General features: G+C 36.0%; 1 protein-coding gene across 1 annotated transcript; it reads left to right on the forward strand.

Moving 5' to 3' along the window:
- Positions 1-600: 600 nt before the first annotated feature.
- Positions 601-25,178, forward strand: MSH4 (mutS homolog 4; the record flags this gene model as incomplete). The annotated part of the gene is made up of 20 exons (XM_082285942.1): positions 601-868; positions 2,890-3,054; positions 3,878-4,041; positions 6,589-6,699; positions 7,453-7,568; positions 8,198-8,371; positions 10,558-10,733; positions 11,507-11,574; positions 13,787-13,861; positions 14,262-14,326; positions 14,887-15,056; positions 15,892-16,028; positions 16,436-16,539; positions 17,374-17,498; positions 18,596-18,796; positions 19,977-20,095; positions 20,617-20,745; positions 22,216-22,390; positions 24,044-24,132; positions 24,467-25,178. The coding sequence occupies 20 exons, from the start codon at positions 601-603 to the stop codon at positions 24,650-24,652; spliced, it is 2,817 nt and encodes a 938-aa protein (XP_082142068.1). The 3' UTR covers positions 24,653-25,178.
- Positions 25,179-25,533: the final 355 nt, after the last annotated feature.

A 25,533-nucleotide genomic window follows, 5' to 3' on the forward strand; every position in this document is an offset into this window, starting at 1 on the left:
CTAAGATTATAGATTAAATAAGGTATGAGTATATGGAGTGTTATGATGCAGGTGTATTTAATGCCAGAGACAAAATTGTCCCTAGTCAAAATGTGAATTGAAACATTTTAGTGGTGTATGTTACATGATGCTAATATACAAAGCAGTGCTAGTGTTCTAAAACATTCGTACAAGCACGTGTTTAAGACAACTACAGAGGTAAACAAGCTTTGTGGTTATTTCAGGGATCTTTCTGTCTCCCAACTCCTGAGCAGGAAGAAAACATTGGTGAAGCTCCTATTAAAACCGTCTGAATGGTGAAGGATTAATACGGGGTGAATTACGTTTAAATGCAGTACTCCTGCTTTAAAGAGCAGAGCAAGCACTTTCCTTGTGTTCCCGTGGCCCTTGCGTATTTATAATGAAACCCGTTGCAGGGGCAGCAGCTCTGTTTACTGCTGTTATCAGTTATAGCTGCTGCAGCTCGACAACTTCTACCAGCAGGGCCCATCTCGGAGGGTGAGGGATCGGCCCCGGGCGGGCGCGCCGACAGCCGGGCCCGGGGTGCCGCCATTGCCGGCGGTGGGCGCGGGGCCGCGGGCGGCGCTGAGGGGTCGCACCATGGCGGGCGCGGGCGGGCGGGCGGCCGCCTCCTCCATCTCGTCGGAGTCTTACACGGGCCGCGGCTCTTCCACCCCGGGCGTGGGCGGGCGAGCGGAGCAGACGTTCCGCTACACCTTGGGGCTTCTGCAGACGCCGCACAGCACGGAGAGCAGCGCGGGCTCCTCCAGCGGTGGGGCACGGCCGGGCGGCTCCAGCGGGGAAGGTCTCGCAGCCGGCCGGGCCGCCGGGAGCGGCGCGATGAAGCCAGCGGCTTCCGAAAGAGGAGGTACGCTCTCTGCCTTATCTCTTTCTTTATCCTCCTGGTCTCTTTGCTCGGGTCGGGTTCCGAAAAAGCTGTTAAAAGCGGTGCTTACTGAGATGGGGCAGCAGCAACTCGCAGTCATGGAGACCTTTTTTCATTTAGCCTGCCAGAACAATGGGAGTCGTTCCTTGCACTTCTTTAAATACATCTCTCTTATTTTCTGTAGATAGTAGTAGCTGAGTTCTCTGGTGGGATCAATAAACGTGTTTGAATTGCTGCACGGTGTTTGCTTTACAGCAGAGAACTGAAACATACTCAATTGGTTATGAGTTTCGGGGTTGTGCTTGATTTGTTGGTTGTTTTGGGAGTTTAGTTGCTGTTGTTTTTTGGTTTTGTTTTTATTTTTTTCCCTAGCTTTTGAAACAGTTTTACGTGCCTGTCGTCCTCGATGTGTGGTAAGAATGTTGTGGTCCTACAATGCAATACTGCTATTTGCCATCCTTTACATAAACCTACTATCAAAGTACGTATCTTGGCAGGCAGCAAAAAAAGTTAAAATTCTGGTGTTTTTAGACGAAAAGAAACTGAAAAGAGTTGGAAAGTATTTTAACGCTTGCTGCAATGAATTCTGAAGTACATATATCTCCATTATACATAAATTTGAAATTAGGTAAAATGGGTTTGGGTAATATATGTACGAGTACTGAGGAATCCTAAAAAAACCCAAAACAGAATGCTAATTCGAATAGGGCATGACTTAAATGTTGGGTTTAAGAAGTACCTGTATATGGTTTGGTTTATCCGGTCTTTAAAATTACTGTTTTCCCCCTGTTATGCCAGATTTGGTACCTTCTAAGAGAAGTCTCTTCTGCCAAAATTCTGAGTGAACTTATGCCAAAATCTAAGTGAATGCTATTTTTAAAAAATTGTCAATATGCATTGCAATGCTGATGTATGCACTCTTAAAAAAGTTCCCAACCAAACAGTCTGAACTAATACTTTTATCACTTGTCACAGTTTTAAGATTAAAAAACAAACAAACAAACACAAAGAAAATCTCACTTCATCCTCCAAAAAACCCAAACCCCAGAACCCCAGTACTGTAAATATTTTTTGTACCAGCCAACCTTGATAAAGAGTTATGCAGTTAATTGATCATCTAAAAACAGTACTGAAGTATTTTGTTTTGTGCATCAGTTTTTAATGTAATATAAGAAACAGAAACATTTGTGCTTGCATGTTTTGTAATACCTGGAGTTTTTAAAGTTTTTAGTGGTTCTGCTGTTTATATTTTCATTCATTTTCTTAATCTTAAAAAGCAGCTATCTAAACTAGATTAAGGATGTCTTCAGTCATCTCAAGAGAATTGAAAACAAGTAAATTATGTAAATAATTTATTGGAATTTAAAAGTGTTCTGAGACAAAGATATTTTGCAGGACTTAAAAAAGTAGGTAGATCTTAAATACATGTGTAAAAGAAACTGCTGTTAACAAATACATCCCAGATTGCTGTATGATTTCTGAGAGTTGATCCCCATAAATTCAAAGGGTTATTGTTCCCAAGTGGTTCTCTGTTTTCTTTTATTGTCCTGTTTTTTAAAAAGAATGCTCAGCTTTGAAAAAACGGTTTTCATAAACGTATGTGCAGTTTGAGGTAATGATTTTTCAAATGATGGGCAGCTGTGAGATAAAGTTGATTTTTAGCATTCTTTCATAAATCTAGAATTTTTTAGAATATTAAATGATATGTAGTAAAGTGACTTCTGTTGTATTATTTCAGTTCAACAGCGTAAATTTTTTTACTGGCACTGCAGGTAATCTCATTGTAGAAAATAATCATAATAATGCAAGCTTGTTTTCAAAGCAGTCTGATTTTTACTTAATTTTATACTCTGGAGAGCTTTCATAGAATGACGTTTTGTTTGGATATCTCTATTTCTACTAAAAATAAATGAAGTTTTGTAAGCCGTTTTTTGTATATTGGTTTCTGCATAAAAATTTGTTGTGGCTGTTTTCATAATTTACTTATTTCTCTCTCCCCTCAGAATCATATTTTGGGGACAAAAGTTCTTGTGTAGAAAATGCTAACACCTTGAATCTCACGAGTTCTTCTTCTGTGCGAGGCCTGAATAGCACACGTGTAGGAAAAACACCCCTCTCTTCTGGTAGATCTGTTTGCAGGAGCCATACCCCTCTTATGGGATATTCGGGTAAGATTAACAGCTCTTAGAGGAAATAGTCCAACTTACATTTCTGATGTTATTTTGTTAAACATAGTTTAATTTTTAATGTGATATGTTAAGATACTAAAATAAACTCAAAATACAATGTGTTTTGTACTACAGAGGATGCTGCCAAGGAGCAATACACCAACAAGAAAATACTACTTTACATACTGAGAAGATGTTTTGGTATTGCATCCTCTTGCCACTTACTTTGCATTCATGTGTGAATTATCAGTGTAGTTAGAATTCAGACTTTTTTCAAATTGTCCAAAATTGAATTATATTTGTGGACGTGTGGACATGTAGTGTGGTCCCTAAAGAGCCCAAATTCATGCACATCTCTAATCAGGTTTTATTTTTAGGCTTGCAGTGCATTGAACATCACATGTAACATAATCATCAAGTTTCTTGATGCAAGTTTTTATGTATTTTATGTTGGCGTGTTCAGAGGTGTAGAACACTAGTTTTTCAGAGCACTTACACAGTAGCTGATGGGAGTACATTTTGCAGTGCTTCATATGAGCAAAATGGTGTTACAGGGTGCCTTGTGATGCCTTGTGCCATGTTATATGTGCTCTATATGTGCTCATAAGTGCTCTAGTAATGCAAAAGTAATGGCATTTAAAGGTAGTTCTTTCATGGTCTGACTAATCATTATCAGTTCAGTCTTTAGTGTTCTTAACAACTTAACTGATAATAATTCTTTCATGCATCATGTTTATCCTTGCTCTGTCATTTGTGATGCTCCTCGATCAATCTTTCATTCATCTGTATTGAATGTAACTGAATATATACATCTGTTTTGCAGTTACATCCTCATCTGCAGTTTCTGCTCATACTGTTGCATCGGTTATTGTAGCTGTAGTAGAAGGAAGAGGCCTTGCCAGAGGTGAAGTAGGAATGGCCAGTATAGACTTAAAAAATCCTGAGATGATATTATCACAATTTGCAGACAACACAACTTATGCCAAGGTATTTTATGTGCTAATTGTTGTGACTTACTGTCTTGAAAAAAACTTACGACTAATGGGAAGTTAAATTTCTAGTTTGTGGAAGAGATTTTTCAAAAGTGGAAGTAACAAGTTCTAGAAAATGTGCAGTGTTGAAAAGACTGCTATTTTCCTTACTGTGCCTCAGATATTAAAGAGGAAAGAATGTTTTTCGAAAGAAAAACAGGCTCTCTGCAAAATACACTGTACGTGGGACTGAGATGCCTTGTTTGGAAGAGCATTGGGCAATATATGGTAGTAGAACTTGCAAGTGTTCTTCATCAGGCAAAACAACTCTGAGAACAGAACTGCATAAATGTGTGTGTGTGTGGTAATTATAGGTCTAGCTTTGGTTACTTAAATATTTCTTCTCAGTTAGAAATGAAATTCGCTCAACTTATGGCCAGCACTGCATGTTCTGCATTAATTTGGTGAGTAATCTCTGGTTTATGCAGCAGCACCATTAGTGAAACATCTTTCATGGTTTTATTGTAGTTATGCATGCTAGAAAATAATGTGGCTTGTAGCATCTTTACAATATTCAAAGAAACAAAAGCTTTATTAGGACGGTAACTAGCTCTGACTCAGGATGTAAACAACCATCAAATCTGTTTACTAAAACAGATGTTGTATAATGTTTGGGGTTTCTTTGTTTTGTTTTATTTTTAAGCATTAGTGCTTTTAAAGCCTGTTCTGGTCTTAACACATAGCTACATATTGAACATCCTTTATAACTGCCTCTCAGGCCATGGCCAGATTGTTCATTGTTTTTCTGCCTTACTGTTATAAAAGCTGGCGTTTTTATTTGTACACATATGTTCCTAATTTTCTATTTAGATTACAGAGTTCTCCATTCTGTGCTCATACCTGATACTGCACTCACCATTCAGTCAAAAGAAGAGAGATGCTAGTGTACAACTACTTTTCCCCTAATGCGGGAAACGCCCTAACAGCCTAATTTCTAGCCTTAATCTCTCATACCTTTAACAATGTGTGAAAAAATTCATGTCGCCAGAGGTTTATGTCCACAGAGGAGACAGAGGTGTCCTGTACCTTTTATTCATGAACAAAGGGAGAGGCCATGGTGCATTTCCCTATGGGGTCTCTCAAATTGTTGGAGGACTGCAGCCTCCTTTTTATCCTAATCTTCTTGGCTGCATCACCTTTGCCCATTCCGTATTGGCTGAGGTACTTGGGAGATACAGACTTCCCGATCTGCCTACTACATGTCCCCGTTAATATGCTCCCCCCTGTATAACGTATGATACATGACCGTTAAAATGAGCTGTGAGTTCACCCTGGGTGGGGGAGTTAAAATATTCATAACCCTATTGAGTCTTTGTTCTTCTCGAAGTTCAGGAGTTGAGCATGACCTTGGCTAAGCAGCAGTCCGTATCAATTAGTACCAGTTTTTGAAATTGATGGTTTGTCCTGTTACTTCCTTATCTACAAGTCTCTGGCCCTATCTGCAAGCAGATTCACACAATCTGTAAAGACACAGTCATGTTACTCCTTTCAACAATATTGTCTATCTGCCAATCAGCTGTTTTCTTACACTCTCAGAATCCATGCTTTGCCTAGTGATTGGTATCCAGCCTGCTGTATTTTCTCCTTCTTGTGCATACTTTTGTTTTTGAATGTTCTGCAGATAAATTCAGGAAAGTTTATTGTATTCTTTAAGTTCTTCAGGATTTGCTGAACTGTGATGCCACTGGAAAAAAACTTTCTAACAATTAGTAGATATGAAGGGCAGTGACAGCCCTCCCGCCCCAAATGCCCTTAGATTTATTTTGTTTATTTTTTATGCTTGTTTACCTTTTCATTGTGACATCATCTGTCCCTTCTTGCACATCCTAACTTCTAAGCAGTTAAAATATAGTCTGTTTCTTCATGTTCCTCCCTTGAGAATTTGTGAATGCTGGTATAAATGAACATAAATGCATAATGTTGTTTGTCCTTTCTTATACAGTCAACAAGTAGAAGAGCATATAGTCTACTTTAAATCTCTACAGAGGGTGGGCATAACATAAAGCTGGTAAAATATACACATTTTTAGCCATGTTAATACCGAGATAAATGTTACTAGAGGAGGTTAAAGCAAAATCAAAAACTAGTCTCAATCGAAAGATTAGTAGTATTCTGATGTTGCATTTCTTCATCATCCAGAGCACCCTTAACCTTTCAGCTGCAAGCCCAGAAAGCTGCCATCTGTTGAAATAAGTCCTTTTACCCCATCATAGCCATTGACTATAGTTTTGGATATTTCTCTCTTGCTTCAACAGCAAGCATGATTCTGTGTTCAAATAACAGGGGATAAGCGCTATATTTTGTTTATTTGTTTGTTTGTTTTTAATTTAGTTTTGTGTATATTTAGATACATATGAATTTGACTCATTAGTGTAGAAAATTTGGAACTTGAACTGATTTTAAAATACAAGGGTTCTGTATTTCATGATTGCTGTTCATTATTGTCTAAAATATTTTAGATCATATCATTTTTTAATTGAATTATTTTGAACTTTTTGTTCAGGTTATTACTAAACTCAAGATTTTAACACCGCTAGAAATAATAATGTCGAACACTGCTTGTGATGCAGGGAACACAACAAAATTGTTCAGTCTGATAACGGAGCATTTCAAGGTAAGATCTAAAATTTCTTTCGATGTTTTAGAGTTCTTGTTGATCACTTTTACACGATGGTCGATTTGAGAGTTTTACGCAACTTTTAAAATCCTCAATGCGGACAGATTTTGTTTTCTGTGATTCTCAGGTCTAATTTTACAATGGTAACGAATAAACTAAATGCAGCTCCCATGCTGCTACTTCTAATACTGACAGTTACAGAGATAAATATATTGCTGATTAAAGCTGAAAGTCTTGAATTTGTGGCATTGAGTAATTTGAGTAATACCGAACCTAGGAAAGATACAGAAATTTTAAAAAATGAAGTATTCTCTTTGCTTCTCCCTTGTTCTCTCAACCTGATAAATCAATGGCGCTGATGTATCATAGAATAGGAAAAAGAGCACTGTCAGGATAAAAGAGGATGAGATGAACTAGTATAAGTAATTTATGAGTACTAAAGCTTCAGAACCTTTAAAAAATGATTAATTACTACCTGAACTGCTTCATGCCTACAGAGCTGATGGCTTCTTCATGAGTGCTCTTCTACTTCCTGACCTCTCTCCTCTTTTTCTCACATAAATTACTTGTGCATCACACACCTTCCGTTACATTGACCTGCTTGTGCTAGTAAGGTAGAATGAATACTTCTATGAAGACAGATTGCAGAATCAGTTGATAGGTTTCTTGGAAACAGGTATTACTAGAAAAATACAGAAGTCTCTCTGATGCAACTTTTAAAACTATTTGCTTTCATCCCTGTCTTCATAGAATGTGACTTTTACAACTGTCCAGAGAAAATACTTCAATGAGACAAAGGGTTTGGAGTACATAGAACAATTGTGTGCATCTGAATTTAGCACCATTTTCATGGAGGTCCAATCGAAGTACGTTTAAATAAGGAAAAGCATACTGTGTCCAGATAAGTTTTTAACAAAATCGTGTTATGTACTCATTACATATGTCTGTGTCGTGTTGCAAAAGTTAGAAAATCATCACAGAGCTGTCTTTTTATTTTGCCCTCCAGTGTTTCTGATATATCTAGAAATATAAATGGAAAGCCTGTTACATAGTCGGGTGTTCTTTTGAGTTTTCACAGCTTTCCACTTTGTCTTTTTCATTCTTTCCTTAAAGATACCTTTTAAGAGCTATGATTGCCTTTCTTTCTGGCCTCAGCAAGCATTTTCCATGTATCAACAATTTTAAGTGTTGATACTTGGTGACCAGGGTCTTCAAGTCACGTGTATGTGTTGAAATATATATGTTCACAGTACCAGCTATATAGTGTAGGCTGTCAAGTGTACAGAGACTCAAACATTTATGAATATTTGATTTGCACGAATATATGTTCACTAGACATGGGTTCATGCATATTTAAAATATACTGCTTTTTCAGTGCTATCAATTGCAGTAGTTGCCAAGCTGCAGTAGTGTGAATGTTATTTCTGTAGTGCACTGCTTTTGTGGCATTTTAGTAGCAGTATTCAACATTCATTAAAGATTGTTTCTTTCCAAGGTATTACTGTCTTGCAGCTGCTGCTGCTTTGCTAAAATATGTTGAATTTATTCAAAACGCCGTTTATGCTCCTAAATCGCTCAAGGTGCGTTTCCAGGGGAGCGAGAAAACAGCTATGATAGATTCGTCATCAGCACAAAATCTTGAACTGGTAATTAATAACAGAGATTCTCGGTAAGAATAGTTTTTCCAAGTTACATTTTTATAAAGATGGATTTCACTAAGTTTCCTTGACATTTGTGTCAAAGAGCAGGCCATTATATTTATTTCTATATGAAAGAACTTGCATACCATTCAGTGCTTCTAAAAAAAATATTTTGACAGAGAAATACGTTACAGTTCAGCACAAAATTTCTAGCACAGGAAATCCTAAAGTGAATTGTAGAAAGAGATGATGCATAATCATCTTTACATTGCTGTGTATGCTTTAATCAGACTTAAAAATTTTATTTATGCAGAATTTCACAGACTAGTAAATGAAGAGGCAGTATTTCTGCAAGAAGTTCCTTATGTTGGATTGAAATACCTGCATTTTACTCATTTTACGCAAGATACATGCTTCAGCCTTGAAAGGTTGTTTCGTTTTTTTAGATCTAATGGTGGCAAAGAGAGTAATTTCTATACTGATGGTAATGTGCAGTATGGTACTTGATTGCATGGTAGTTTTCCATATGGAGGTCAATTCTTGGAGCGCTTCCTTCATTGGGAGTTAGTTGCCTTCTAGGCAGAAGAAACTTCAAGGCTTACCTTCTCCAGACTGTTACACTTCTGGTTAGCAAGAGAAATACTTGGAACTTGCATTTTGCTGCCTGTCAGGTTCTGAGATCCACCTCTGTTTAGATGTCCACTTAACCACCCCGATATAAAAAGGGGAGCCTGGAGATTCTTCATTCTTCCAAGTACTGTTTATAAGAGCTTTCCCCTTGGAGAGATGCAGTAGAACCACAGAATGCCTTGCACTGAAAGGTACTTTTGGAGCAATATTTTTCTGAAAAAATATTTTTCTGTTCATAATTTCACAGATGGTTTTGAGAGGAAGGTGGTTATAAGAGGAACTGAGCAACAGTAAACTGCTTTAAGTTTCTCTGGGGGTTTTTTTTAGCATTATTGATGAAGAATTTTTGCTGATCCATTGGCAAGTTTGAATCAGCCAAACATAGCTGTTTTTATTACATAGATCTTACCTCCAAAGCTGGGGTAGATACCTTTGTATTAGGTATCAACAGGTAAAAGTTAATAGTACAGGCACGCACTAGAAATACCTAAGTCAAATTTGTGTGCCAGTCTTAATTCTGGAGGAACTTGGTCTCTCTTCATTTAACTGTGCAGGGAAGTAAGTCCTCAGTTGCTTAAGGACAGGCACTGTGGATAGCCTCCCAAATGTAGAGTTCCACTTAAGCGTTGTCATGAGTTGCATGGTATGGTATATGCACCCTCAATACAACTGGGTTTGGATTTCCTCCCCTTTTTTTAAATTCTTTTGGCTATTGCTTTGCTTTTTTACGCCATGGTATTTCAGGGTGTTTCTGCTCGCTGTACCTGCCTACCTACCTACCTATCTTCATGGTGTTTGTTTTGTGTAATTGTATCAGGTTTCTTCCTATTTGAGTTCTGGTTTAAATCAATATGTTAATATGGCCCCAGTATTTCACGGGTCTTCTTCCAGCCAATAGCAAAGAAGATTTCAGGTTTCTAAAACTGTTTAGCTGTGTAGTAGGTGTAAATATTATAGATGGCTTATTCTACACAGGTGCAATCACCCTTAAGCGTGAAACCCTGGGATATGTTACATGTAAAAGCCAAAAAGATTAAAATAGTATTTATAAATTATAAGCATGTTATTTAGCTCCTGTATTGACTGAAATAAGTTCTTTTAAAAAAATAAAACCAAAGATTATTTCTCTTTTGGACTTACAAGTATTTTAAGTAATTTTCAGAAATGTATTTCAAGTAAATTGTTCTGCTTAGTATTTGTTCTCTGATTATAATTTGAAAATTTGCCTCCTTGTGTAGGGTTGATTTGTTCATTTTTTAGTTCATTTTAGTTTTGTTCATTTTAGTTTAATTGAGAGGGAAAATGTAGATGTTACCACTGTAGTAGCGATGGAATGCTACTACAAAAAATGAATAAAATGCTAGGTACAAATGTATTTCTATACTTACATAATTGAGGGCTAATATTATATTAAATTACATTGAATCTGGCTTACTAAGCTGCTGTAGTTCATATAATATACATGGCAAACAGGGAGACGCTAAGCATGCCAAAGCATGCCTCAGATTTGTAGGATACTCTTACGTGACACTTACCATCTCTTTTTTTGGTGCCTGTATTCTTCACGTCTATTTTATTTTCAAAGGAATGGTCACACACTTCTTGGTGTTCTAAATTACACTAAAACTCCCGGTGGAAGTCGAAGACTTAGATCCAATATCCTGGAACCTCTAGTTGATGCTGAAACAATTAACACAAGACTGGACTGTGTTCAGGAATTACTCCAGGATGAGGAGCTCTTTTTTGGTCTTCAAGCAGGTAGTAGTTTATTTTGTAACACCTAATATTAAGTTTCTTTTTAAACATTTTTTTCTAATATAGGAAAGTATGTAGTGTGACTCAGTATGTTTTGAAAAGTATTTTTTAATGGTTTGTTAGGTGGCATAGTGGGAACTTAATTTTTTGAAGTTATCTGTATTATCATAGTGATACGCTACTCAAGTATTTTGTTTAGAAAAGTGAATTTCTCTGATAAAGTGTATAGAAGTCTGTGAGCCAATAGCCTTTTCAAAGAATTGGAGTTTGTCTCTTTACCTGTATGGCTAGGTATGCATTATGTTTGAGGTATGCGAGCATATATAATGTATACATGAAAAAGCAAACACCTTGCTTAAGTAGTACTTCTGTATAAATATTTTTTTCCAGTTGCTTCAGGAAAAAAACATATGGTCCAGAGAAAGGTAAAATACAATACTAGAATTAGTCCACATGAAGCTGGATCATATAATCTTAATCTGTATCACAAGAGAAATATGATTCAATCTAAGAAAAGAAAGTATTTCTGAATTTACAGATGTCTACCTGTACAATAGTCCCTGCATGCTTAGGTATAGTAAGTATTGTTACGACAAAATAATGCAGAGAGTAGCTATTTTTAACCTAGTTTTTACCATATATGTCAATAATTTGTGACAATAGAATGTAAGGAAAAGATTAGCATTAGTATAGCTAAGTAACTTTGTGCTTTAAAAGAAAATACATCTTCTTACAATTTCAGTTTAATTTCTGATGTGTCCTGTACTTTTGTTTTACAGTTATCTCAAAATTCCTGGACACAGAACAACTACTTTCAGTTTTGGTACAAATTCCAAAGCAAGATACAGTATGTTTCAAAATACACCTTACAAAATCAATTATCTGTCTATAACATTCAATATATAAATGTGATATCTATAATTCATCTTAATTTATGCAAATATACTTCCAAAAATGTTTACTTTTTCATCACTCCCCACCTTTATTCTTCATAAGTATACATTTTATTCAACAGTCAACTCAGATGAGAGAGAGGAGAGGAATTTTCTTCACATGAGCATAAATGAAAAATGTGTTTAGTGACTTACAGTCCTAGTGACTGTTACATCTCAAAGCAAGATTACTTTTTTCATCCGACCTTCCCTCATATATCAGTCTGTATGTTAACACATGTAATACAAATACCAAAACTGAATAAATACATGTAGTTCACCAGTGGATCTTGGTTGACACCAGACCCAATAGTTAACTACAGTGAGTTTGAGGTAACTGAACCTCCACTCTGTTTCCAGTAAGAATATTGAAACCACGCTGTTCTAAGTTAGCATTGGCCTACTGTGCTTGAGTTGGATATTTCTGCCACTGCTTCTGAGGCTGATGATTCCTTATGTTCAGGCTCGTGTACCAGCATCTTAGATACTGACAACTCTTTCACCTCTCGGTGTCTTTTCACATGCTGATTTACCTGCTTAGATAAAGGATTTGTCTAATGCTAGTTAAAGAAATCAGGCACAGACTCAAACAGGACAGTAATAAATGCAGGTAAATGTCTTTAATGACATAATCGAAATCCAGAATGTGTATTGCTCCCAGCTTTCCTTGTAGAAATGTGTAACATGAATTCATGAGTTCATCTGTATGACTAAAACTGTCACACAGAACACTTCTATGTATGCACAGGACCATGTACACCAAACCTTTTTACTGCAGTGTTCTCACTGTTGGCTGGTTCCAGTATAGCAGAGTATTCATGCAATAGACATGCTTATTCAAGTGCTAGCTCAGTTGCTTTTATCAAATGCTGGATTAGGCAGTTCAGTATGTTTCATTCCTGCTCTCCATAAAAATTTTCATTGTAAACCTTCCACCAGTCAGCAGATGAGATGCACATCTGAAAAGCCTACAGTTTCAGTTACTAAATGTGTGAGTGGTGTGTTCAGCATGAGCATTCTCTCATCCTAAGGAGGTTGTCAACTGACAGTCTTGCTGAGATGTGGTACTTGAAAAATCACGTCAGTGGTGAAATCATTTACTGCCTTTGGTCTTAAGTGTATCATGTGCAAAGATTCACTTTTAACACCAGTTCAGTTAAAATTCCTGTGAGAACTAATTAGTCAAAGATCCATTCCACTACCACCTTTTCATGTATGACCACATTTGTTCTTTTGATCTCTGATTCCTTCATGGGACTTCGACCCCATATTTATTTGGAGATTATCATTTCTCCATTCATGCATTTAGCACTCTTCAGTTCTATCTTTTACAGAAAAAAACTTTATATGACTGTAAGATAAGAGATGCCCTCAGTCACAAGAGTAAGGAGATACTATATATGAGTGAGAAAAGATTTCACATGGGGCCATGCTCCTATGTTTGTGTGCTTATCTATGCTTACCTATGTTATTTCCTTAAAATCCTGTTGCACAGTGCACGCGTACTGCATATGCTATGCCCTAATGTCAGCAGCAAAATTCTTCATCGTAAGCGTTAATGGGGCGTACGAAACAAGGTTGAGGGTTTCTGTGAATGAAAGATTTTGAAGAACAGTCGTTATTGTGAGAAAAAATTTGAAGTATTTACTGGATTTTTTGTATTATCATGTGAGCAGATGTTTAAGGATGTACATACATTAACCAAAGAGAAATCAACCAAACTGGGTTATGTTGTGTTTAACAGCATCAATGGAAAAGGTTGTGTGCTTCATTATAACACATAATGTATTTGCTTTGAAATAGTCTACGAATTGTGTAGCGCTTCTATAGAGTTAAGTGTATGTAGAAGATGAAGTTTTCACAGCTTGGGCTGGCAGGGTGTTCTTAGAGTCAGTCATTATCAGTTCAAACATAGGAAAATCTTAACTACTGATGGACAAACTATCACAGAAACGTAAAATTTAGGTAAACATTTTTTGTGCAGACACAAAGTTGTCAAAGTGAGCTTATGAAGTGTTTCAGGAATTTTCATTAAATGTATAAGCCTGTTAGTGTGAAGAATATGAGTCTACTAGTTCTTAAGTAGTTTTTAAAGATACCTCCAATATTCGGGAAATTTTTCAACAGGTTAAAACCGCTGAATCAAAAATAACTAATTTAATCTACCTGAAGCATACCTTAGAACTTGTGGAGCCTCTGAAAGTAAGCTGTCTTTTTTCTTTCTTTTTTTTTTTTTTTTAAATAAAGTGCAGACCATTTTGTCCTTATTTTTATGAAGCACAGTTTATTAAATTTCATAGAATATCTCAAGTTGGAAGGGATCAATAAAGTAAAAAAGGAATATCAGTCACAGAACACATAATCCCTTGATTCTTAACACCAATTAAATATACACATTTGAGTCTAATACTGTGAAGAGCAGGATTTCTACCATTACCTGAATAATTGATTATATAACAAACATTTAACTGAAACTCCTGCTCAGATTCCACAGACTATTTACACAACTGCTGATTAGCCTCACTGAATCTGAAAACTTTCAGTCCTTGAAAAAGGCTGCAAAAAGAAGTATCTGTCATGTCCGTATTTTAATCTTCAACAGGCTGCTTTAAGAAGCTGTAGCACACAGCTGCTGAAGGCTTATTACAATTCTCTTGAAGATACAAGGTATTTATCTTAACACTTAGCTACTGTGTTAGAAACTCTCATCTCAAAAGTGCCTGTAAGATTAAAGATGTTGCATCTTTGCTCATTTATAGTTATGGGTATAGCTTAATTTTTTTGGCTAAAAGCTGATTTTAATTGTCAGAAAATCCAATTTTCAACTAAAGAATACAGGAAAAAAGCAAGAGAGCTAGCCGTGATAGTGGAGTTGCTGCTGAACTGAACTCCCTTAGAAATAATTCTGAAAAGACAAGAGTAGTGGTTTCTTAGAGTCTCCATAATAATGCAAAAATCAAGTGTTGTGTATTTGAAAAAAATGTATATTTGAAAAATAATTTCTATCTCCCAAAGATGTGAATAGTATTTTTAGTCAGACTTTGGTATAGTCACACGTCATTCTGAGGTGAAAATAGAAATGAAATGTAGTGTTTTGTTTTAACAGTAGATAGTTTGAAAGTAGCTTCACTTATTTGTAATACTGTTACTTGTAATTTGGGGATGATGTTGCAAGTAAAAATTGTAAAGTATTATGTATCTAAGTAGTGATACAAATGATATTGCAGATTTGGAATTATACTTGAAAAGATTACAACTGTAATTAATGATGATACAAGATACACAAAAGGATGTCTGAGTATGAGGACCCAGAAGTGCTATGCTGTTAAGCCTAACATCAATGAATTCCTTGACATAGCTCGTAGAACATACACAGAAATTGTTGATGACATAGCAGGTATTTCTAAACTAAAATTTTTATTTATTTGGAGTTTAAAGTACATTGCATTTGATGTCTAGAAGCCATGTAATTATATATGTTACAACCTTATCATATGTAAAAAGTATTTAGTATTGGGATGAATTGATTGTCGTTGATAAGCAACTGAGATTCTCCATTTCTGGATAAAAACTCAGTTTTATTTTAATGAAATTGAATAATTATATGGCGATTCCTATATTCAAAGCTCCGTTAGTCCTTGTCCTCCTAAAGTGCAAAAAAAGTTGAAGTAAAGGAACAGAATTACTCCACCTAAAACATTTTGCATAAAACATGTAAATCTTTCGTTTACCTTCTTCATTTAAAATATCTGAGCTCTCTGTTCTTTATATTTTAAGTAGTCTTGATCTATCTGTAGACTACCTTTTAACTAAGGTATTAAGAGTTGGAAAATACAAACAAAAGGAGTTTTAGCATGATGTGGGTTACTGTGTTTTAGTAACCTTCCTGTTTATCATTATGTCAAAATAGAAGAAAAAAAATTCTTCTGAAACTGATTTCCTTTTTTTTAGTGTAAATTGTTGATCTCTAGCTAGAAGGCCATCTTAGTTTAGTCTATAATTGGAAACCTAAAAGAGTGTCAGAAACTTTAGCACCTGTCGTATGTTACAAAGTTCCTGTCTTATTCTAATTCTACGTTCATACATAATGAAAAATACAGATGAGACTAGTTTTTTATTCCTGAAACCTTCCATTAACAGTTTCCATCTTTGTACCGGTGCAAGTGTGTGGATCTGTGCTTATGTACGTGCATGTATGTAATTTGGGTTAAATCTTTGTATGTGGTACGTAGGTATGATAACGCAACTTGCAGAAAAGTACAGCCTGCCAATGAAAACAAGTTTCAGCTCTGCTCGTGGATTTTTTATCCAGATGAATGCTGATTGTTCAACATTACCTAATGGCCAGCTTCCTTCAGAATTTACAAAGGTATCTGTACAAGATATGTTTTAGCATAATATATTTATATACTTTACTTAAGATATGTAATACATTAATAAAGTACACATTATACAGTAAACAACAAAAAAAATAATTTCAGTGAAGATATTTAGAAGTAAATGAAGGTTTAATTGGGATGTTTTTATAACTACCCTATATTCAGTTACATAATCAAAAATGTGCAAGTACATGCAGTTATGTTTTGTGCAAGAATAAAGCTGTGTATCTTGCTAATTGATGTCTTAAATGGAATTTTCATTAAAACTTACATAGTAAAAATGAAACTGGGCACTGTTTTTTCTGTTTCCCCATATGGTTCCCAAACTGGTTTTTAGAAACTGTTTTTCTTTCTGATAGTAAGGCAAGCTCTGATTGTTGGTTTCAATTTCCTGTAGATCACAAAAATGAAAAACACATATAGCTTCACTTCAGCAGATTTAATAAAAATGAATGAAAGATGTCAGGAGTCCCTGAGAGAAATATATCACATGACCTACTTGTAAGACCTGTTAAAACTAGTTAATATTTGCTAAGTACATTTATTTTCTCCAATTAACAGCTAATTACATGGTTTTTTAAAGCTACCTTTCTGTTAAGTTATGGCTACTTTCAGAAATAGTCTAAAGCAACATTGTTCAAGTGTACCTCCTGAGACAAAAAAAAACCCCATAATGTGCATATTGTATTAAACATGATTGCAAATATATTGGCATTTATTAATAGAAGTGGTCATCATGTAAAATTTTTATGGGTGAATTATCTACACAAAATGGCACAATGAATGCATTAGTTTTGCATCGGTAATGCAGAATTGTTACTTTTAGTCAGTTCCTTTTATTTAGAATAGAACTGTCTATTTCTGTATCTTGTCCTTGCTGCATGTCACATTGCTTTCCTCTCCGATTCACAACTTAGTAAGTGTAATGTTACCTGTCAGCTGAATGGAAATTCTTTCTAGTAACCATGTAGGGGTTTTATTGACATGAAGGTCTAAGGGAATCAGAGTCACATTTCACATGTTAATAAAACATACTTGATTCCGTAGCTATATTTTTAGTTCATTCTCTGTGCGAAGCTTTCATATGAGCTGTTGGTATTAGTGGTATGTGTCTTGTGTCTGATCAGCAGAATGTTAGCTGAGATGATGGCACAAGATCATAATTTACTACAAAGAATTTATACATTTGCTCACATCTGGGAGACATGATCGTGTTTTATGAGTGACTTTTTATCCCAATGTATGCAGTATGAACATTATAGTTCCTTTATTTCTGTCAGTTGTATAAAGTGACGGGATGCGCCATGCAACAGCTAAATCAGTGTCTTATTTCAGAATAGTGTGTAAACTACTGAATGAGATCTATGAACACATTCATTGCTTATACAAGCTGTCCGACATTGTGTCTATGCTGGATATGCTGCTTTCATTTGCCCATGCCTGCACTCTTTCTGATTATGGTAAGTTTCTTCTTTGATTCTGTTATGGGCCAGATAAAGACCCTTCCGATGGAGAACGACCAGGCTGTTTTGTCTGGTTCCATTTCTTTTTCTGCATCTCAGTACTCTTTAGGTGAGTGTCTCTCGTCTGCCGTTGCCAATTTTACGCTGATGTTCTTTCTGCTTCCTTTCATTGAAATTCTGCGAGTTAGCTGCCATAAGCCTTCCCAGTCACCCTTCTCAAAATAGACAGTTTAAGCATATTCTGTTGAAAAACAGTAAGTGTATGGGCATTCTGAGTTTACGCTTTTTTCAGTTCTAGTGGCAGGAAGATAATATGAGCAGATCAATGTTAAGTATATACTGTAAAACAAAATGCATATCTAACTGTTTCTCTGCTTCAGTTTCTGGAACACTTTTAGACATTTTAGACATACTTCCCAACATTTTTGGAAGCAGAGTCTATTAAGGAGTCCAGGATTAAATGCTCATCTGCATATTGTTAGTCCTCTTCCCTAGCCGAGTTCTGCAATATATAAATTAGCACATTGTCTTCCATTAATGCTGGTAGATAAAGTGGAGCCATGTGTAATTGATTCAGAAATGAACCGTATTCTGACAGAAATCCATAGAGATAGTTCCAGCATCGAATGGATCTTTGTAGGTGTGCTATATTCCGAAATAATCAATATGGTAACATGTAACAAAAATAGAAGGAATGCTACTTCCTTGTTTACCATGTAGATACAGGGTACATATGTAGAAGTAACAGGAGTCCACGACCCTTGTACTTTATATGCTTTTAGCAGTATAAAAGAAAAATTATTAAAAATACTTCCATTCTTTGTATTTTTATTACTGGAGTCCGGCCCTATTTACTAGGGAACAAAAACACAGAATGTTAATTTAGAAGTAAAGTTTTAGTTATGGGTTTCTTTTTGTAGTCGTAAATCATGAAGGCTTGCATGGCAATCAGAATCTATACCTGAAAGTGGCTGGTAATTCTTGCCAAGAGCTCTGCTCTGCAAAAATTAACTTTATTTCAAAACATACTAGTTTAATAATGTAGAGGTTTCCATGCTAACTCCTTGGTGTTTTACATCTTTTTTCTCATTTAGTTCGTCCAGAATTTACCGATACTTTAGCAATCAAGCAGGGATGGCATCCCATTCTTGAAAAGATAGCTATGGAAAAACCTGTGTCTAACAACACGTACCTGACAGAGGGCAACAATTTTGTCATTATTACAGGACCAAATATGAGCGGAAAATCAACATACCTAAAACAGATTGCTCTCTGTCAAATTATGGCACAAATTGGTGAGTAAGAGTGTACAATATTAATCATCTTCAGCTTTTTTTTTTTTTTCTTGTGTGGTTAAAAATACCTATAAAGTCGAATGATTTAGCTTCCAGAATAACGTTTTATCTAAATAAAATATCAACAGGTAGTTTGTAGTCCATTTGCTTCTACCAGCTCTTGCATTGCTGACAGAGGCAACTGTAGGGTTTTTCATCTGCCGTTGGAAACTTACGTTGGAAACTGTGTATCTTGAAACCTCCCCAGTCTACCTTTAGAGAAGCACAGTTACATGCTCTAGTTCTTTGGAGCACCATAACTCAATCTAGCACCCTATGCTAGATTGACAGTGAGTGTCCTTCAAGTATGCTGGTCAGACATGTGTCTTAGTCATCCAGAAGAAACAGATGACCTTGAACGTACCTAAACTACGTAGAGAAACATGTTTCGGGACAAGTACAATTAATAGATAAATAATCAACCACTTCAAATAAAAGTAGTAACAAGTACTGCAAGGTTCTGTTACTAAAGTTATAAACCAACTGTTTGTCAAGTCTAACTGAGACTCATTCCTATATTCAGGAATTCCTCATGACTTTTTTCTTAGAAGTAAGTCTGGTAGCACAAGTCAAAGATCTATAGAATGAAGCTACTTAGCAGTGGAGAATAAAATTTATCCATCATGTATTTGTGGGTTCAGTCCCCAGTAACTGCAAGTTCTTGAGGAATTGCTCTCAAAAACGTGAGTTTAATATGAATAAAGCAGACTGAAAAGTTTTTGGCAAAAGGTTCTTGTTCTTTTCTGTTTGGTAAAACTAATACGCTTTGAAGTCTGATAACGGCAACATAATCTTGATTTTGGGAAACAGAGATTTCTTGGGGCTAGTAAATCAGCGGACACGGAAATGTAAAACAATCCTAGAGTTTATTCTTTTTTCTGCATCCCTTTAGACTGATAAACAGCTTCAGGCATATGATTTCTTAAAAGTTTTACTGATAAGCTTCTTTAATTATCCTATCTAGATAATAACTTTTTTCTTATAAATTAATGGTAGAACATAATCTTGCAAAACTCTGTCAAGGAAGATGCATTCTCTGCTGTGCACAGAAACCAAGCATAAAAGCGATTTTTTGTCCCCAGAGACATATTCAGGCAAATGTCATAGAATAAGAGAAACTTATATTTTATTTGCTTTGTAGGGTCTTATGTCCCAGCGGAGTATTGTTCTTTTCGAATCGCAGAGCAGATTTTTACCAGAATAGGTATGGATGATGATATTGAAACAAATGCATCCACGTTCATGAAGGAAATGAAAGAGGTATGAAATACAGCTATCCAGGTCCAAGGCCCATTTTTACTGTTAAGCCAGTAGAAATTGTACTACTGTATTTCCACTGAAAGAGTGTACTTTTAGTAAGAAATTCAGTCTTCGTCTATTTTATGATAAACCACAGAAAACCAGGCATCTCTTAAATAGAAAGATACTCCATTGTGAGTAAAAATCAGTGCTCTGTTAGATAGTACTTTCAGCATTTTTGGGTTTGCTTAGACTTTAAACTATTATTTGTAGGGGCCTAAGCTCTCTCAGTTTCTTCTCACAAACTGGTACCATTTTGAGGGTAAGTGGAATGTTCAGTGGTAAAGAGAAAGAGTGCTGTAGTGTGAGTCTTCACTTGATTAGAATTGACAGCTGTTTGAAAGCTTTGAAAAGGTAAAATCGTTGTATCTCAAGAAATTTTTTTAAAATTTCTGCATTACGTTCCATCTGAGTAACATAAAAAATGCCTATTTTTAAAAAACCCATTTATAGGAATGATAACACATTGAATATTTTTCTAGATAACGTACATCATACAAAATGCTAATGATAAATCACTCATCATTATTGATGAACTTGGCAGAGGTACCAGTGCTGAAGAAGGTATCGGCATTTGTTATGCTGCCTGTGAATATCTGCTGAATTTAAAGGTAATTCTGTTTTGAAAGAAATTTAAGCCTTAGAATTGTTTTGTCACCCTGAAAGTAAATACAGTATTTTCTCATAATTTAACATCAGTTTTTCAAAGATTTATTGGTTAAATACGATGTTTTTCATAACTGGTGAATGGTAAGACTTAGTGATAGAGGAAACATGCTGACATAAGCTGCAGTTCTGTTCACTGGTTGTTGTGATTTAACCCTTGTTGGCTGCTAAACCGCTCCCAGCTGCTTGCTTGCTCCCCGTAGTGAGATGGGGGAGAGATAGAAAGGTAAAAGTACAAGAACATGTGGGCTGAGATAAAGACAGTTTAGTAAGTAAAGGAAAGCCACATGCAGAAGCAAAATAAGGAATTCATTCACTACTTCCTATTGGCAGGCAGATGTTCAGCCATTTCCTGCAATGCCATATTTCAGCTCAGTGAGTGTTACCATAATGCCGAATGTCCCTCCTTTCTCCTCCGTCCTCACAGTTTTTATTGTGGTGTTGTAGTATGGTGTGACATATTCCTGGGGTCAGTTTGGGTCAGCCATCCTGGCTGTGTCCCCTCCCAGCTCCATGAACACCCCCACCCTGCTCACTGGTGGGGCAGGGTGAGGAGCAGAACAGCCCTTGGTGCTGTGCAAACGCTGCTCTGCAGTGGCTAAAACATGAGTGAGTTATCAGCGCAACACAAGCTACTATGAAAAAAACTAATTCTAGTCCATCTAAAACCAGTACACTGGTCACCATATCTTTCCAACTTTGCTTGCAAGCTTGTAACTGTCTGGAAAGAGAATAACCCGCTCCGTTTTGTTTTGCTTATTTAGTTTACTTTTCATTTCGCTTTATGCTTGAATGGTAAAGGTGAACCTCTTTACCTGGTGGTTACCTTTCAAAATACAGTGGTAGTTCCACACAACTTGTGAATTGCTCACAGAGGTTAGAAACTTGTTTAGATAAGTGGAAGATAATTTCAGATGGATTGCAAGCTTCACCTCTACTGCTAGTTATGTGATCAACCTCAGGTGGCTGTAACAAGCCTTTTGAGTGTGCAGGTGTTTGTTTCTCCTCAGAGTTTATTCAGAGTACTTTGTGGGGTTTTTGGTTTGAAAGGCTCAGATTCTTTCTGTCGCTTGTAATTTTGATAAGGAATTCTTTGAGAGAATTAAGCAACCATTCGACAGTCATTCCAATCAACACTGGTCAGATTTTGTAAGCATTATGGATTTCCTTTTGTTTCTGATACTGTGTTTTCCTTCTGTTGAGAAATGAGCGGGAGAATCCCCAGATGGAAAAGATGTACTTGCCAATGGTAGAACGCATCCCTTAAGGATTTTAATTTGCTTTAGTAATTTAAAGCCAGCTTTTCAGTGTTTTGCAGGAAAACCTGGACATCTATGAGATAATTTTTCTTATTTATTGCAGTTTATTTCTGGATAATTTCCAAAATAAATTTTCTTTCTTGTTTTCTTATTCAGGCATTTACACTGTTTGCTACACACTTCCTGGAACTATGCCATATAGATGCTTTATATCCCAATGTGGAAAACTACCATTTTGAAGTGCAACATGTGAGAAGCAGTGCTGGAAATAAGGAGAAAATTGCTTACACTTACACACTTTCTAAAGGATACACAGAGGAAAAAAACTACGGTAATGGATTCCACTGTGACTTACAGTTGGTAAAAGTTAACATAAGATACAATTTCAGTTATTGGGCATCAAATGGTATTTTTCTGATGACAGGTTTCTCTTGAGTTTGTCTCTCTCTCTCTCTCTCTCTCTCTCAAAGAGAGATACAGAGATCTGCAGATCTGTAATTTGTTGCAAACACCTGAGTGTTTTAAGAAACCATGTAGTGAGATAGTAGTTTCGGGTAGTATGAAGAACTTACATATTTTGTAGTGAAAGAGTTGAGTCATTCTGAGCATACGCTACTTGAGTTCATTTAATCCACACTTACGGAAGTGAATGTTCTGGAGAGACTTAAAGATGTATCTGCCATAAGCAGTGATATGACTAGTTAATAGCAGGTTGGCCCTCTTTGATTAGCAAAAAGGAATCTAGTTTCTTTTAAAAATGAGAGGAATTTTACAGTATATTAGGCTAAGGCAATTTCGAGAGGGTCCACAAAAGCATCAGTGTTCTCTGAAAAGTGGATTTACTTCCCTTTTAATTTCTAAGTTATAGTGTAGATTGTGCAGATTGATTATTTATGGGTCAATAAAGAGTGAGTGACTGACAAAAGATTTAAAGAAAACTGTATGTTTCCAAATCCTAGATTTTGATGTTGATTCCTTGATTTAGGTAACAGTTAATCAAGAGGAAGATAGCTACACATGACTTTTGCAAGCTATTGGTAACCAAAGACTAGAAATTACTCCAGTTAAGCTTCAAATAATGGGACTTAAAACTTTCCTTGATCGGAATTTCAGAATAAGTTTGTTTAACTTTGGCAACACAAGCTCAATTTTAGATGCTACACCGTCACTAACTCAGAAGAATTGTATGTTTTGAGAGTAACAGAGAACAGGAGACCTTTAGAAACTCATTGTTTGTGTCTTGGCTTTACCTTACTTCAGCAAAGTCACCTTCTAAGAAAGAGTGCAAGGGCTCTTCGTGACCCCTTTTCATTTTTAAACCCGCCGTATTAAACCACCCAATGAACCACAGATTTTCCAGGGGCACAGACAAAGGAAAAATTTTAAAAATCATGTTAGGGCAGAAAAAAATATTTACATCTCTTTCTTAACCAGAGTATCTGGAAATTTGGCTGTTGGAAACAAAAAAGTTGAAAAATGACATCCATGTCCACTGGATATAATTGAGAGTACAGTTATCACAACCTCCATATTTACTGCCAAATTAAAAAAACTGAACCAAGAAAGCTGTTAACACCATGGTGCCATTTTTTTCCTTTAAACCCCATACTATATCTCATTCTACCAATTTACAGTATTACCAGCAGTAACTTGAGGTGTATTTTAGAGATAGCATTAAAACAAAGTAGACATTTTATTTTGTAACTCTCAGAACCATATTGTTTATTAACAAAAAAAAAAAAAAAAAAACCAAAACCCAAAACAACAACAACAACAAGAAAAAAAAAACCCAAAAAACAAACATACCACACACAAAAACCACCAAAAACCACACACAACGCGAAAATATACCAAAATTATTTTAATAAAAAGTAAATCTTTTTCCCTTAGAAAAATAGGCTAGGTTAATTCTGGAAGACATAATGTGGAAGGTAGGGATAAAAATTACATTTTAAAAATCCTGATTTGTGTTTTGTATGTTTAGGACTAAAGGCTGCAGAAGTGTCCTCCCTACCATCATCCATAATTTTGGATGCAAAGGAAATCACAAATCACATTGCAAAACAAATTTTGGTATGTAATAGAAAATTATAATGCTGTATTTCATAGTATTTATAAAACTCAGATGTATTTTCAGTTTTTGAAAGGATGTGGGATAAGCACTGCCTGTGTTTTAATGAAAACAGATTTCATTAAACTTTGTTATTTCACAAAAAGGTTATACTGAAGGTCACTGTTAGCTGACAACGCAAAATGGCCCTTAGGCTAAAGGAGTATTGGATGTAATGTTTGTTGCAAACCAAGAATTGTGAGATCAAAAATAGGCTGGAGAATAGCTAATACTAGTATTTTTGTAATAGAACATCATTTATTTCAAATTTTAATGTGTGTATATTTTTAAGAACAGCACAGGCAGAAAAGCACTCCTGAGATGATGAAACAGAGAGCTGCATACCAGTTAGCAATGAGATTGGTTCAGACTGCCAGAAACTCTCGACTGGACCCAGACAGTTTGCGTGTATATTTGAAAGGCCTGAAGAAAAAGTATGAAGCCAGTTGTCCCACACCCACAAAAATTGATGAGCAACAGTAATGTGTAACATAGGCTGTTGTTATGTTGTTATGACTACAAGATGATTCTGGTCTTTCCCATAGTATTAATACTGTCTTTTCACATGGTTTTATAATTTTAATTCTTAGTCTAAATTATACTCACTGATGGAAGACCATATCCTTTATGGGTTTTTCCCCTCCAACGTATGTGGAATGGAAGCATTTACTTTCTATGAGAAACACAATTCTTTTTCACAATAAATTGTATAATTCTCATCATTTTAGAGAAAAAAAAAATTAATGTTTAGTATTTTATAAGTGATATATCTGTTATAATAGTTCTTATATCTGATACAAAAAGCACTTAGATGGTTCAGTTATCTTGCATAGATGATCTTTACTTGCACTGTTGAACCTGCATCCAGAAATACTCTTGTTCGCTACTCAAGAAGGGTCATAACTCTCTGTCATTATGCGTAACCCAACATAACACAGGCAGTCCGGGTCTGCTGCCTCTCCAGAACTGGGCAACCAGAGCTTTTTTGTAATACAATAACAATATATTACTGTGGTATTGATACTGTTGATCAATTTTTGTTTAGAGAGTTAGTAACAGGAAATCAATAAAACGTTGAACGTCATTCTTCCTGGAGTTTGTTGGGGGTTTTTTTTATGCACAACTTCATTGAGTGACTGTAACCGTGTATTCCAGCTTGAAGGAGTTTATCTTTGCTTTTTCTGGCGTAGGTGGGAGGCGCCGGGCTTCGGCGCTCTGGCATCTGACACAGGTAAGATGGTCTGTTATTACTAACAAGAATTTCCACCTCTGCACGTGGGGGACTTCAGTAAAGTCCACGTGGATACTTCGAAATGGTCGGAGAGCCAACTCACGACCTCCTGAAGTTGTTTTTCTCATCACCT

This window comes from Coloeus monedula (genome assembly GCF_965178545.1).
Source record: "Coloeus monedula genome assembly, chromosome: 8".
Classification (NCBI taxonomy): domain Eukaryota; kingdom Metazoa; phylum Chordata; class Aves; order Passeriformes; family Corvidae; genus Coloeus; species Coloeus monedula.